At 42.9% G+C, this 15,694-nt stretch overlaps 1 protein-coding gene across 2 annotated transcripts in view; it reads left to right on the top strand.

Moving 5' to 3' along the window:
• The window catches only part of LOC310922255 (sorting nexin-18-like), a 73,501-nt gene extending 64,825 nt beyond the window's left edge, over window positions 1-8,676 (top strand). Inside the window, exon 2 of one of the 2 annotated variants that reach the window (XM_083882706.1) lies at window positions 8,226-8,676. In XM_083882706.1, coding sequence (XP_083738832.1) covers window positions 8,226-8,479 — 254 coding nt within the window. In that variant the 3' untranslated portion in view covers window positions 8,480-8,676. The remainder of the gene's footprint in view (window positions 1-8,225) is intronic. The other variant, XM_083882707.1, reaches the window with a different exon arrangement.
• Window positions 8,677-15,694: the final 7,018 nt, after the last annotated feature.

Below are 15,694 nucleotides of genomic sequence, written 5' to 3' on the forward strand. Positions count from 1 at the left end.
AGATTATATTGGGTCTGACTGAGATAGAGTTCATCTTCCCTTAGCAGCCCTCAGAGTGCTGTGCTTTGCATTGGTAGCTGGAAAGGTGTTGATAACACATCAGTGTTTTGCCTACTGCTGAGCAGCACTGTCCCTCTAACATTCTTTCTCCCCATCAAGGGACTGGTAGTGGACAAGATCCTAGGAAGGGGCACAGCTAGGCCAGCTGGCCCAAATTAACCAAAGGGATATTCCATACCATATGACATCAGCTCAGCTATAAAAACTAAGGGAGAGAAGAAGAATGGGGGGGAGGGAGGGGGGGAGGAATTGTTATTCTACGGTTGCCTTCTGGAGCAACCACTACGCATGCTGAAGCCGTGCTTTCTGGGAAGTGTCTGAACATCACTCACTGATGGGACATAGAGATTAATTTTTTCCCTCTGCTCATGCTCACTCAAACTTTGCCTTTTCTTTTTTTTTGTTTCAGTAAACTGCTTTATATCAACCTACTAGTTGTTTTTCATCTTATTGTGTCTTCCCATCCCACTGGGAAAGGGGAGTGATAGAGCAGCTTGGTGGGGGCCTGGCACCCAGCCAAGGTCAACCCACTACAGTGAAGGTTATGAATCTATAATAGTAATGAATGGCTTTTATTGATGTAAAATAATTTGGAGGATAGACATGCTCCAGAACTTAGTTATGCTTTCATGATAATTTTCAATTTGGTCATTCTAGAAAGAACATCTAAAGCTCTTTCCCACATTACAGCTGAAGAGTTGTCATGTTTAACCAGCTCTATCTGGCTTCCAGTAAGTTCCAAATTTAGGTTTTTCCACAGCCTTGCATGGATTTCTATCATTATGATTCAGGACAGCTCATGTAACGATACATAGAACTCCGATTTCTTTGGAGGGCATTATAGCAAAGTTTATTGAAAGACACATTATTTTTATACAGTGTTTCGGTATCATGAATAGCATTGGTCCTTTAGGGCACCACCTTTTTGTAAACATCTTTACCAGTAAACATGTTGGAAAAACAACAGGTGTCAGGAGGAGGCTATCTACAGGGATTGTTTTGGGTTCCTCCTCACAATTTCCCAGGCCAGAATGAGAATGTTAGGTGCCCAGCTTTCTCACAGGCTTCAAGCCATTGCCTGGAGCCTAAAATCTATTTTCTGACCACTGTCAGTTCCCACAGATTTCTGCTCTGCCAACAGAACACAAAGAATTATTTTTTTTTGCTAAGCTTGGTTTGGTTTGTTGAAAGAAGTGTCCTTTTTGCAGAAGATGGGATTTAATATTTTTCAAATTGTGTCCTACCTCAGAGATTCCTCACTCCTTGAAGGAGAAAATACTGATCATCTGGCATGATCCTGCTGCTGGCACCACTGAATGTGAAAAAGATTTTTCTTTGTTGTTTTTTTGGGCCAGCCTGGAAATGGTGAGCTCAATCAGCTGTAGCAAAATCAAGCTGTAGCTTGGCTTAGTGCCAAGCTTTTAGCCTTCATGCTGGTGGGCCATGGGGACCAGAAAGGTGTGAAGCCAGGCCCTGCCACCACCTCACAGCCCCTGGGGAGAGTCATTGCTCTTGACCTCCCAGCAGATCTTTGGCACACCAGTTTCAGAGTACGGCCTCTGCCACTCAAATACCAGCATCCTTGGCCATGCAGTCTTCAGCATACACTTAACCTTGTTAATAATTTCCCTGGCACAGTTTAAAAAAGAAAAGGAAAATATTCTCTACTGTCTTTCTGCAAATGCATCACACCAGAGGGGAATTTCTTATGCTCACAAGTGAGAGTTTAGACCAGGGCTGCAGACAGGACATGCCATGAAGAAAGCAGTCTAAATGCAAATAAGAACAAAAATATTATTTTAAGAGTAGACAAATACTGAGAACAGAGAAAATATTTATGGCATATCTGCTATTCAAAACACCCTTCAGTCAAGTTAACAAGTTGTTGTTATAAGTTGTACAGAGAAATATCACACATGCTTCTCTGAATTTTAGAAATTACAGATTTTGTTTATAATGCAAGACACAACCCCCATTTCAAAAATGCAAAAAGCTTTTTCCCTAAGTCTGCCAAATCATGTGGTATTTAACTTCTTGGTGGTTTAACTCCAGCCAGCAGCCAAGCCCCACACAGCCTCTCACTCACTCCCCCACCAGTGGGATCACAGAGAGAATTGGAGGGGTAAAAGACAGAAAACTCATGGGTTGAGATAAATACAGTTTAATAGGGAAAGCAAAAGCCACACATACAAGCAAAAGCAAAGCAAGGAATTAATTCCCTGCTTCCCATGGGCAGGCAGGTGTTCAGCCATGTGCAGGAGAGATGACTTGGGTAGACAAACACTGCAACTGAATATCCCACTCTTCCTTCTTTTTCATTCAGCTTTATATACTGAGCATGATGTAGCCTGGAATATCCCTTTGGTCAGTTTGGGTCACCTGTCGAGGTTGTGTCTCTTCCCAAATTCCCATTGAAAAGGAGTTCTATCTTATTTAGCTAGTAGTGTTGTGGCCCTCCAAATTTTGCAAGGAGCTATGTTTTAGTTAACTAAGGAATTTATGGGGTTTTTTTGGAGTTTATTATCTTAGCTGTTTTCAGTTTAAATCTCTGTTTCAGTAGAACAAGATAGAAACCCTGGGAAAATTAAGTAGCATAACTGCACCTGTAGGAAATTACTCTATAGACCTATACACCCCAGAAAACTTAATCAATAGAGAATTGTTTAGCTAGAGGAGCAAATTCAATAAAGCATTGTTTAGCTAAGAGGAGGTTTGTGTTATCTTTTAACTAAAGAGAAATGCACTGTCTTAGTGGTAATTAAAAGAAGAAAACTGTGACTCAGCAGAAGTGGAATGCACATGTGCGGGAAGCTGCCAACCTGAAAGTTCATCTAAAGGATAAAGTGGTGAAGACGATAGGTGATGAAGAGCTGACAGCCTCCTGAAATGATATCAGGAAAAGGACACTAGATGGCAGTATTGCTCCACAAAAGAGCACCAAGGGAAAATTTGAGACGGCATCTATCATGCAAGAAGATGGGTAGACTCTGGGAGGGGGCTGTGGAGAGGTCTTGAATGATACAGTGTATTTAAACCCCTGTGTAGTAATTTCCGTGGATGGTTGGGACAAGGAATTTTGCAGACCTGAGATGTTCTAGAGACACGTGGCTTTATTACAAAGGTCGTGGGTAAAGAGGGCCTGCTTTCAGCCACCAGCCTTGGCTGAAGCAAAGCCCTAAAGAGAGAATGGGGAGAGAGAGAGATAGAGTAGGGGGAAAAAGGGGAGAGGCAAGAGAAGAGGAGCAGAACAAGAGAGTAAAGCGAAGAGAGCGATCACCTTGTTACAATACATTATATCTCTTTTTGTGTTGAATATTCTAATTTACAGTGACCAACCCGTGCAAGATACAAAACCTACAAACTTTGCATGCAGCCTATAAGAACTACTACATTACCATGTCATTTTATATTCTAAACTCTATAGACCACTTTTCTTATCTGTTTTCTCCCTGATGCCTTTGGCAGGGTGGAAGGGCTACATTCTTGAGTCCTTTTGTTTTCCTGTCTTTCCACCCATCTTCAGCTAATCACCATTTTCCTGCCTGCCATGCCTACATCTCAAAACTAGCTTTCTTTTCTATTTCACTCACAGGTTTTACATCTGCAGTATTTCTTACCATACAATCATATCCATAAGTCCTTCCTGTCCCATCTTTCCCAACACCCCTGGAAATAGTTGTTTTGTTGGACGTCTACAGCAAATAAATTTCCAATATGTCCGCAGCCTGGCTATAGCTGCAATAAATGAATGTTCTAACAGAACTTTTCTGTTGGATCTAAGTTCTTTATTTCACCATGCACCCCCAGCCTCCTTGCCAGCATGGCAGTATGAGAAGCAGAAAAGGCTCTGTGCAAGCCCTGCTCAGCAATAGCAAAAATATCTCTATATTATCAACCCTATGTTCAGCACAAATCCAAAATAGCCCCATACCAGCCACTGGGAAGAAAGTTAACTCTACACCAGCCCACACTAGCACACTAGTAAGAGTATATTTTGACCTTCCATTCTACCTGACTGCCTGGTGAGTGGCTGGAGATGGGCAGGTGATGAGCCACAGCAGGCAGGGGAATAAGAGAAGTGGGAACAAAAGAGACAGAGCAGCAGCTGTGCTACCCGATTTCCTCCCAAATCACTTCCCATAGAGAAAACTCCAACACTGCTGTGCACAATCTCATGTTCCAAATCTGAATTGAAGAGATGTGTCGGGGCACTGGGGGGAGACTTATAAGAACTGGCTTGTTAAATGGACATGCAAAGGAAAGAAAGATAACATCACTGGTGATAAACTGCATTTTTACTGTTTAATGGTGTTTACTACATGTGTGGATTCCAGCTGACAAGAAGAAAAACCTGCTTCTGCAAAAGATCGCATGGAGATAGTCCTCCTGAAAGATAGGCAGAGAACTTTCTCTGTTAGCTTGCTGGCTAGTGTCACTGTAGAAACCATAGGAAAACATTTCTTGGCAATGTATAGGGAGTCCTGTCTGTGAACTGTAGTCTCAGTATGGTGTATTGGGTTTGTGTAGAAAGGGTTTGGGGGGGGGAGGGGAGGGTGGCTACAAGGGGGGCTTCTGTGAAGTAGCTAGAAGCTTTCATCATGTCCAGAAGAGCCAATGCCAGCCAGATCCAAGACAGACCTGCCACTGGCCAAGGCCAAGCCAATCAGTGACAGTGGTAGCTTGCCTGGGATGACATATTTAAGGGGGAAAAGAAAAATTGTGGTGAGAACCTGCAGCTGGAGAGAGGAGTAAGAATATGAGAGAAGCAACCTTGAAGACACCAAGGTCAGGGAAGGAGAGGAGGAAGTGCTCCAGGTGCCAGAGCAGAGGTTCCCCTGCAGCCCATGGAGGACCCCATGCTGGAGCAGGTAGATGCCTGAAAGAGGCTGTGACCCTGTGGGAAGCCTGTGCTGGAGCAGTCTCCTAGATGGACCTGTGACCTGTCGCAATGGAGTTGGAGACAGGGATGTGACACACACTCTGAGGATCATGTGGTAACAGCCTCGTTTATTGTTCAGCAGCTCCTTTTATAGGGTTTTGAAATTCCCTGCACTAACAGACATGATTGGTCAAGGCTCTTAACTCTGCCTAGCTAACTGGCCAATGATATGGGTGTATCTGTGCCTCACAGGCCAAGGTTCTTTGACTGGGTTTGAATCTGACCTATCCTTGTTGTGTCTACTTTGAGCTAGGCTGGTCAAGCTGGTATCTGTTAATCCAAATCATCTATGCAGATATAGTCCGGCTATATCTGTCATAGTGACCCTGTAGAGAGAAGCCCACATAGGAGCAGGTTTGTTGTCAGGACTCGTGACCTCATGAGGGACCCTCTGCTGGAGCAGTTCTTGTAGAAGTTCCATGGGTTATATATGCTCAGGTCCAGGTGGGAATGCCCAGGTACCTCCCCTGGGGTGGGAAGTTTCACTCTGAATTATGCAGTGCTGTAGATCATGTGACACTTTTTGAGTCTTTGATGGTTTATCACACCTCTGAAGATGCCACAGCTACCTCTCAGGTCAGCACAGTTGAGTCAGTAATGGCCCATCAGAAGAGGTGATTACTTTCAGGCTCCATGTGAATGTCCTGGTGCTTCCCAGAGAGGAGTTTCACAGCTGAGCTACTTGTGTAAGGACTTTGGCATAATAAAAAGCATTATCCCACCTCGAAGGATTTGCCTCTTATCAGCCTCTTCCCTTATCTTATTCAATGCCCATTGTAGCCTGAGGTGGTGGGTGTGCTTGCCCTCTGCACCTGGGTGGTTATTTTGCACATCCTCAGCTTGTACCCTGATTGTTTGAGCCATTAACATTCCAGTCCCTCACAGGGAGAGGCAGAGGTGTTTTAAGTTTTGGGTTTATTGCTCATTATCCTGCTCTGATTTTTATTGGTATTAAATTCAATAATTTCCCCAAGTCAAGTCTGTTTTGCCCATGACAGTAATCAATGGGTGATCTCTCCCTGTCTTTGTCTCCACCCAGGAGCCTTTTGTTATAGTTATTCTCCCCTGTCCAGCTGAGGAGGGGAGTGATAGGGCAACTTTGGTGTGCATCTGGCATCCAGCCAGGGTCAACCCTCCGTGTATGTTAAGAAATGTAATGTGAAAGGAGAAAATTAGTTAAGACAGTACAAATAGTTGAAGGAACAAGTAACTTAAGTGTGATCATAAAGGTTGTGAAAAATGTCACATTACTAACATTTTGTGAGAAGGTAAAAGCTTTATTGGTCTGACTGGTTTCAGTTATATGAATAAAATATGTATATAATATTTAAGGCAAAGAAGTTGCTCTTATGGGAAATTGAGACAAATAAATGTCTAAGACTCATCTTGGTATTATGTGTCACTAGATGAGTCTGCTTTACTGCTTTAGGCAAACCCAGTTTGGGTGATATTTTGGTTTTGTAAGATGTGTGTGCTTTAATTATCTATTTGGACGAGGAAGACTATCAGTTTTGTTATGTGTTTCTTCTAGCTCTTACAAGCTTGTGTTAGCTCTACCTGGATCTCTAAAAATTTGAAATAAACTTTTAGATTATCTAGTAATCAATAATTAATTTTGGGATAGCTGCAGTATAAAAGCAAAATGGTGTATTAGCAAGATTTTGTGTATTCAGATCTCTTTTTTATATTTCACAAAAATTGTGAAATGTGATGTTCCACAAAGTCCAGTTTCTGAATGCGGCTTTTTTTCTGGTGTTTATGTAGGCTTAAATTGATCTGACTAGTTCTCTAGTGCTTTAATGTTTTTCCACTGCTGGTATACTCTATTGGGTTTGCATGGCCCAGTTTTTGGTTAGAGGTGGGGCCACAGAGGTGGCTTCTGTGAGAAGCTGCTAGAAGCTTCCACCATATCTGGCAGAGCCAATCCCTGATGGCTCTGAAGATGGACGTGCCACTGGCCAAGGCTGGGCCAATTAGAAATGGTGGTAAGGCCTCTGCAATAACATATTTAAGAAGAAAATGAAAACAAAGGTTGTGGCACAGTTTTACTTTTCAGACAGAGAAGAGCAGAGTGAGAAAATGTGAGAGAAACAACTATGCAGACACCAAGGTCAGTGAAGAAGGAGGGGGCGGAGATGCTTCAGGCACCAGAGCCAAGATGCCTCTGCAGGCTGTGATGAAGACCATGGTGAAGCAGGTTGTCCTCCTGCAGTCCATGGGGATCCATGGGGAATGCAGAGGTCCACCCATAGCCCTTGGGAAATGTTCTCATGCTGGATGGATTCCCAGGTGGATGCCTGGGAGGAGGCTGTGATCCTATGGGAGCCCCATAGAGAGAGGGGCCTTGCTCCTAGGCTGGAACAGCCTGTCCTTGAAGGATTGCATCCTGTGGAAGTGGCCTATGCCACAGCAGTTTTGGGAGGACTGTTTGCCCATGGGAGGGACTCATTGCAGCAGATCCCAGGGAGCTACTGCTCATGAGATGGGTTCATGCTGGATAAGTTCATAGAGAACTGTCTCCCGTGGGAGGGACCCCATGGTGCAGCAGGGGAAGGACTCCTCTCCCTGAGTAGCAGAAGATAATCTCAGGTGATGAACTGACCGTAACCCCCATTCCCTGCCTCCATGCGCCACTGGGGTAGGTGGTAGAGCTGGGAAGGAGGGAGGGATGGGGGGAAGGTGTTCTTAAGGGCTTCTTTTACTTCTCATTATCCTGCTCTGATTTTGTTAGTAATAAATTCACCTTATATCTCTAAGTGGAGCCTGTTTTGCCCATTATGGTATTTAATGAATGATCTCTCTCCCAATCTTTATCTGAACTCATGAACCCTTCTTTAAAATTTCTCTCCTCTGTCCAGCTGCAGAGGAGAGTGAGTGGGTGCTTTTGTGGGTGCCTGGCATCTGGCCAGCATCAACCCAAAGCATACATTTATCAGATATTCTCTGAAGTATACCATCAGATTCTTAAGATTGTGAAACAAGCAATTTTTGCAAGCTAGCACCTTAAAGTATTTTTTTAACAAGATTCACTGTAGTGTGATTTTTGATCTGAAAAAGCTTTAATTTTCTTCCTTTTAATTTATATATATATATGCACACATATAAATACTTTTGGAATGAGCCATCTATGAATCCTTGTTGTTGTTATTAAACCACTTGTTAAAGTACAGGACTTGAGTCTACATTGTCCTCACAGTTCAACTATTTTGTTTTGTTCTTTACACAGGAGCCCTTACCAAAGTAAAGGAGAGTAAGCGACACGTGGAAGAGGGGAAGATGGAACTCCCAAAAGCTGAGGGCATTCAAGAACGCTGTAACATTATTTCTTTTGCAACCCTAGCAGAAATTAATAATTTCCACAAAATTCGTGTGAGGGACTTTAAATTACAGATGCAGCATTTCTTGCAACAGCAAATACTCTTTTTTCAAAAAGTGACACAAAAGCTAGAGGAAGCTTTTCACAAGTATGACAGTGTTTAATCTCTGATTTGTGAACTTTCCTCAGTATGAATGTGACTCAACAAGCAGAGCAAACATTGCTGCTGCTGAAAAACTGTTGCCAGTGGTAGATTGTGGCACAAGGGTGGTTTTGTGTTCACCTGGAATCTTCATTTAATCTCTGATTATGTAGAAAGGAAACTGCTATAGGGCTATGTAGTAGAAACAGTGCCACACATTGTAACCAAGTTATACTATGTATGCCTATACTACCATTGTAACTTTTTGAAAATAATTAGTAAACTATTTGCCTTATTGCTTTTTGAAATATTGTATCTTAGTGCATACTTTGTAGACCTCAAAACCATTTGAATCTTTAAGGAAGTTGGCTAGCTAAAAGCAGGCTTCAAATGCCTGTTTACTTTCCTAGATTTGGATTTCTTATATTAAAGTAATTCTTTGTTTACAGATTCCTAGTAGAGCAGCAACATGATTCTGTGCCTTTAGACTCTATTTTTCCTTTTCTAATAAGTCACATTTTTATGATTGAATGAATGAAGGATCGATGCCCAAAACAGGAACTGATTATGAAACTGATTATTGACTGGAAAAAAATCTGCTCACATCCAGTTTTCACAGCAAGTACTGTCTTATGACAAATGTTATCTCAAAAATGAGAACTTTAATGTATTCACACTTCCCCTGAAAATGGCAACTACTTTTTACATGGTCTACTGTTGTCCTAAAACAGGTTCTATCACCTGGTGTGCAAGAAGCCAATCTGCATACAGTTGAGGTATTTGATTTATTCACAGCTCTGTACAGAAAGGGGCACTGGATGGCAAATCCCCAAAGCCAGCAGCATGACTATCAAAATTTTTCACTTTTACACATTTTAGCATACAAAGGCACCAGTGTTTATTGGCAACAAATTAAATAGTTTTCTCATTAATTAGTATTCTACTTTCTATTGGTAAATTATTCTCTCACTTCTTATGCTAATTAGTCTGTATGCTCAGTCTTCTTTTGAGTTGATGGGTTTCTTGGGTTGGTGGCTGTGAGTCAGTGGTCACAATCTCCCCCTGCCAGAATTACCTTCTATTCAAATTAGCACTTTATATTGATGGTTGGCCTTGTTTGTTCCTTCTTCTGGCCTTGGTTGTTTCACCAAGTGTCCTTGGTTAGCTGTTTTTAGCATTCTGTTATATCTGGTTTCACTTGATATATTACTTCAAGTTTCTTTTCTATTCTTCCTCTATAGCTGCAGTTACTGAAGCATATTAAAACTGCAATTACTGAAACATGTTAAACATAATTTATCTATTTGAAAGCCCAGCAGTACATCACTAGGAAGTTAAGCATATATACAAAAATACACCACTAAATCCCCTTTCCGAAATTAACATTATAGTGAGGTTGGTTTTGGGGTTTTTTGTATAAAACATTACTCTGAGTGCAAATTTAAAAAGCTAACATAATAACAATGAAAAATAAAGTTTTAAGATTTTATGAATACAAGCAGTATGGCTAGAACATTTTTTTATTTTTGAACTGATCTGGTCCTCGTTGATTGCTGATTTAGTTTATCTTCAGACTTGCATCTCAATTTCCAGTTGTCTGATTTGAGACTCCACCGTGATTCATTAGTTTACTAATTACAAATTTTCAGGGATGTTCAGTAATATAAATGATCTGAAATAAGTTTTGTCTGAACTGACTTGAAAACAGGTTACATTTTTATATTTATAACACTTGAGAATTAACAGTTGTCTGTTGCATCATGCAACAGCATGTCCCTGAGAACAACCTGCACTTTCAGGGCCTGGAGCACTCTGCTAAGAAAGGCTGGTGATAAAGGTGAGGAGACGGGTTCCTGTTTGGAGATCAGAGTGCTGTTTTATTCTGGTGCATGCATACATAGAGAAACAGCCTCGAATGTAGACCAGGGATGAGAACCAAAATGGGGCCAAGGATCATGGGTTATATACCAGATAAAAGGAGTGTTTCTGAGGGTCAAGGTCCAATAGGGATAGGGAAAAATGGTGCAAAGGGGTGGCTAGGAACTGGGGGGACTAATGGGATCACAGGGTTGGAACACTGCGGCAAAAAAACCCCAATGGGGTTCAAGGGAAGGAAGAACATTCTAGGAGGAGTGCATATATGGTGAATGGGGGCTTAACAGGGTGAAATAATTTGAGAAACCAATGAAATAACAAAACCTAAGAAATATTAACATGTGGCTGCAAAGGCCCATGGGAAGAAGGTTTTTCTCACCCTAATCTAAAAGGGTATCTGTGGAGTCCTCCTGAGGAGGCTGAAATCTGATCTTACTCTCCTTGTGTTATCTCCTCCCTCTACCCAAACCCTAAGACTCCTCCCCTGCAATACCCTATAAAACCCCACGACCCTGCCCCTGCCGGCTCTTCATCTTCTCCTCCCTCTCCGGCCCTGGGGGAAATAAAAATGGATTCTCAAGCTTACCAAAACAGACTTGTTTCTTCTGTTTTCCTGCCACTGGATGTAACCTCCCTGGACACGATAATTACTGTTGCCTCACACTGCAACAGGTATCTGTCCTGGCGGCAGGCCCCTGGGCCTCCACAGTTGTCTTAATTTTTGTATAAATATTTTTGAAAATCAGGGTGCATTTGTATATTTGTAAACATCTTTTAAAGAGTTTTCTGGATTATTTCCCTTGAATGAAGTCTGAAGTCTGTGTTTATAACCTATTGGTTTCCTTCATATAGGTCAGTTTACAGTGGAGGATTCTTCGGAGGCTGCGCTGGGGGAATGGAAGCGGCTAGGGTTTTAGTGGCAGCACTCTGTGCGGCTGATGGCCTCCCCTTCCCCTGCCTGGCAGCTTCTGGGGCCCAGCCTGGCCCCACCAGGCCACACAGGCTGGGGTGGAGTGGGGCCTGGCCCAGCCCAGCCTGACCCACAAGCAGGGGGCCGGGCTGTCCTGTTACCTGTTCCCAGGGCAGAAGAAAAGAGACCTTTCTCAGGATTTGTTCAATTTTTAACATGTATGTTCACAGAGGTGTGTTCAGCTTTTTAGTGTTTTAACAAGGTGTCAATATTCAAAACTAGTCACTGATTGGTTTTGTCAGGCACAGAGGAAGCTGTTAGCAGCTTCTCTTAGAGAATCGTTTCCGTGAGTGGCTTCTTCCCTGCCGACTAAATGTCAATCAATGCAAAACCAGCACATTTGGTCATAATAGCATCTGGTGATGTGGATGAGGACAGTGGGAACAGAAGAAAAAAATCTCAGGTTTTCCTTAAGCACAATGATTAGTGGAATTGTGACATGAATTGGTTGGAGCAGGCAAAAGGGAATCACAGAGGTCTGGTATGGCTTTTTACCCTCATCTATCATGCCCATGGGGTTGCTACACATAGTAGGTGTATCTTGGTGGCAAGTACAGAGGCAAACTCAGTCTTGCCCTGTAGTCCTTGTTGTATTCTACTTGTCAATTGTACCCATATTGGATTTTGGAGGGAAAAGACAATTGAGGAATGATAGACGTCTTGTATGGCTTTTGTCCCCACTTTACCATGCCTACAGGGATGCTGCCCACAGCAGGGCTGTATAATCTTCTCAGTGGTGAACACAGGAGCCAACCCAGTCTTGCCCTCTAGTTCCTGTCTTACTCTACTTGTCATTTCCTAAGCGAACCACTCCAGCACCTCTCACTGTTCTTCATGTACTTCTCTTTAACAGATACTTGCAATTTCTATTAAAACAGGACAATTACATCAATAACCAATACGGTTCAAATTCTCCACCCAAAGTGTTACTTAAAACAGTCCTTGAGCTGGCTGGTGGAAGATTGACTCTACTTTTTGGACATCCTGATGCTTCTCTGGTTATCTCTCAGACTCTGCTTAAGAGTCAGTCTTGTCTCACCCAGTCTGGATGTTATAGTCCATTCTTTGGGTTCTTCTACCAGACTTTTAATTCTGTTGACATGAGTCCATCCCCACTCTGCAGTTCGCACATCTGACTCAGTGGTGAGCAATACTTGAAAGGGACCTTCCCACTGAGGGGTTAGAGGCTGATTTCTCCATGACTCGATCATTACTTAATCTCCAGGATTAACATTATGAATTCTGATATCTAGGGTAGTAGTTTGAGGAATCACCCTTTTATGCCTTAGCCCTTCTAAGATCTGTGATATAGACATATTTTCTGGCATTGGCTTCCCCTTCCTTATAGGTGGCACCTCTCTGGGGCAAGGTCAAAAAGGGTAGTTTGACCATCATTTCATAGGGTGAGACTCCTAAAACTGACTGGGGTTGGGTTCTAATTCTTAACAAAGCTTTTCATGGGTTAACACAGCTTGGTTTTACTTAAAGAGGAACACTGCCCTGTAAGGACCTGCTAATTTCCTATGGAAAGGACAGGAACCTATCAGAGGCAAATTTTTAGATATTGACATATTGTGTGACCACTGAGGAAGCTGGATGCGTCTTTGTGAATACACATATAGTGAGCAGAGCTGGGAACTTTATCTCTTCCTTCCAGCTTGCTAGCAGGTAACACCAGCCATGTGGCAGCCGGGCAGGCCGGGCCAGGCCCCGCTGCCCCACAGGGCTTGTGGGGCCAGGCCCTGGCCAGGCCCCAGTAGCAGCTGCCAGCAGGGGAGGGGAAAGCTATGGCTACTAACATCTATCCAACTTTAAAGCTTGCCCCAGTAGCTGCCCATGCTGCTGGTCAGGGGAGATGTTCCCCCCTGGGCCCCCAAGAACAGCCCCGAGCCTAGGCTGGGCCACCCCAGATGAGACCGAGGGGTGGGCAGGAGGCATCCATTTGCCAGGCTGCACCAAGATCCCTCAGTGTGAGTTCTCTTCCTTCCCCCCATGGCCCTGAGATCCTAGAGTCTGAGCTGCCCAGCAGAGATCATGTGACCATCCACAGGCACTGGGCAAGATATTAACTCTTTTCTTGCACAGATGAAGCTTCCAAAGCTGTAACCCTTCTCTAAGTGGGAGAAAAGGCCAGACAGGGAACATGTAAAGGGACAATGTGAGGATATCAAAGTCAATGAAGGAATGAGTTATCCCTTAGATGGAAGAGATGAAAAGATGCCTAGCCTGAAAGTCTTCTGTGAGCCGTGGTAACAGACTGTAATATGCTGGAATATCCCTTTAAACCACGGGAAAAATATGCATTTTGGGGAGATGATTATTCAGATTTGTGGATTTGAGCAAAGGGATCTGCATTTGACTGAGTGAATATTGAACTAGTAGCTGTGATCCTGTGATCCCATGAGATGTTTTAACAGAGACAGATGAGATAGGAAGACCTCTGCACCACTGAAAAAGTGAAAAGAAATCTCTGGTCCATGAGATGAAGAAATCATTTGCCTTTGCAGTTGCTTATCTTTAAAATGACACCCCAAAGTGTTCATGACCCATATGCAGCTCAGGAAAGCTGCCTGTGGGAGGGACTTCAATAAAGCAGGTTCCCGGGTGGCTGTTTTTGTGACAGTTAAGACCCACAAGAGAACTGTTCTATGTTGTCAGTGGGGAAATTCCATGGCAAACTAAAGAGACTTCTCTCTTCAAATGAACTGATGAAAGAGTATTTTATGGGTGGTAACTAAGAGTTCTGAGTTTTGCCTCTTTATGTTGTTAGTCGGAAAGTGAACAGTTTGTGGGGAGGGGAAAGTGTTTTGAAAGTTTCATTTTGATTCTCATTTTCTTCTTTTATTGTTTAGTAATAAACTATCATTGTACCCTTTAAGATTTGAGTCTGCTTTGCTTTTTCTCCTCATCCTCACAGAGGGAAAAAAAGTAAACACTCAGACCACTGCACTAAATTTGTCAAACAGCAAATGTGAAACCATTACAGAGCTAAAGGGAGGCATTTTATCTATGGCTTTTGGGTTTCAATCATCAGCTTAAGTAGAGTTTTTTTAAGAGTTTGATTCATCCTTTCAACATGACCATAACTCTGCAGATGCTATGGAGTGTGTAACTCCCATTTTACTTCCAGGGCTTGAACAACTTGCTCTAAGATCTTAGATGTGAAATGAGTTCTTTGGTCTGAATCAATCCTATTCACCATCTCATATTGAGGAATGATTGATTCCAGGAGGGTTTTACTTACAATACTGGTATTGGCTTTAACAGTGGACACCACTTCTACCTAATGGGTTAAGTGATCTACTATCACTAGCAGAAATTTCTACCGTTGTACTTGGGGAAGCTCAGTAAAGTCTACCTGGATGTTCTGAAAGGGTCATAAGGCAAGTTCTCGCCCTCCTTTGGGTGTTTTCCTCATGACTTTCTTATTCACTTGTTGACATATGTCCTGGTTTAGGGCAAATTTGGGAGGAAACCTCCGAATGGGGTTCATCTGGAGAGCAAACCCAAATGGCCCCTCCCCCCCAGCCGGTCTGGGAAAAGAACTTCCTCAGAGAAAAGTGGAAAAAGCTATTTAACAAAAAAACTGCCCACAAGCATAGGGAATGAATAATATGAAACAATAAAACCTCTCGCTGGTCCGAAGAGAGATGGCAAAACTGAGATAAGTCCTTGCTGTGAGTGAGCTCAGCTCTCTCAGTCTCTTCTCAGTCCCAGTCCCTTCGGTGCGGGAAAATGCCAAGGTCCAGGCCCCGGTGGACCACGGGTGCAGCTCCTGGTGCTCCTCTGGATTTTTCAGTCCAGAGCAGATTTAAACAGTCCCAAGAAAAAGGAAAAAAAAAACCAGTCCAGGAATCTTCTTTGCCTCAGCTAGCTAGATTAACTAAAAGAAAAAAAAACTCTCTGGCCACTGTCCGTGCATCCAAAGAACACACAGTCCTAAGGATGAAGAAGAAGATGCAGAGGAGTGAACAGTTTTCAAAACAAACTGTGTGCTGCTTCTTTCCCTGCTCACTCTCAGAACCAGTCTTAAAGGTACAGAACACGCAGCACACACAGAACCAACGATTGGAGATACAAGCCTCATAGTCACCCTAGGACATTCCACCCCTTATCACCATATCGTCAACCTACCAAAACTGATTGAATTCTAACTCTACAAACACATTATACATGCATATATCTATATAAAAACAATATACAGCTATGTACAGACAATGGCAGTGACATTCAACAAAAGCTGATATTTACACATGGTTCTCCCCCAACAATCAGATCTCCCTGAGGTACACATTGTGATGTTCCATCTTTCTGCATTACCTACCATGTACAACCTGGTCCCTGAGTAAAGACAATCCCATGGATGGGTTTGTCTGTACTTGAGGCAGAATT

The sequence above is a fragment of the Zosterops lateralis genome (genome assembly GCF_965231275.1).
Source record: "Zosterops lateralis genome assembly, chromosome: W".
Taxonomy (NCBI): domain Eukaryota; kingdom Metazoa; phylum Chordata; class Aves; order Passeriformes; family Zosteropidae; genus Zosterops; species Zosterops lateralis.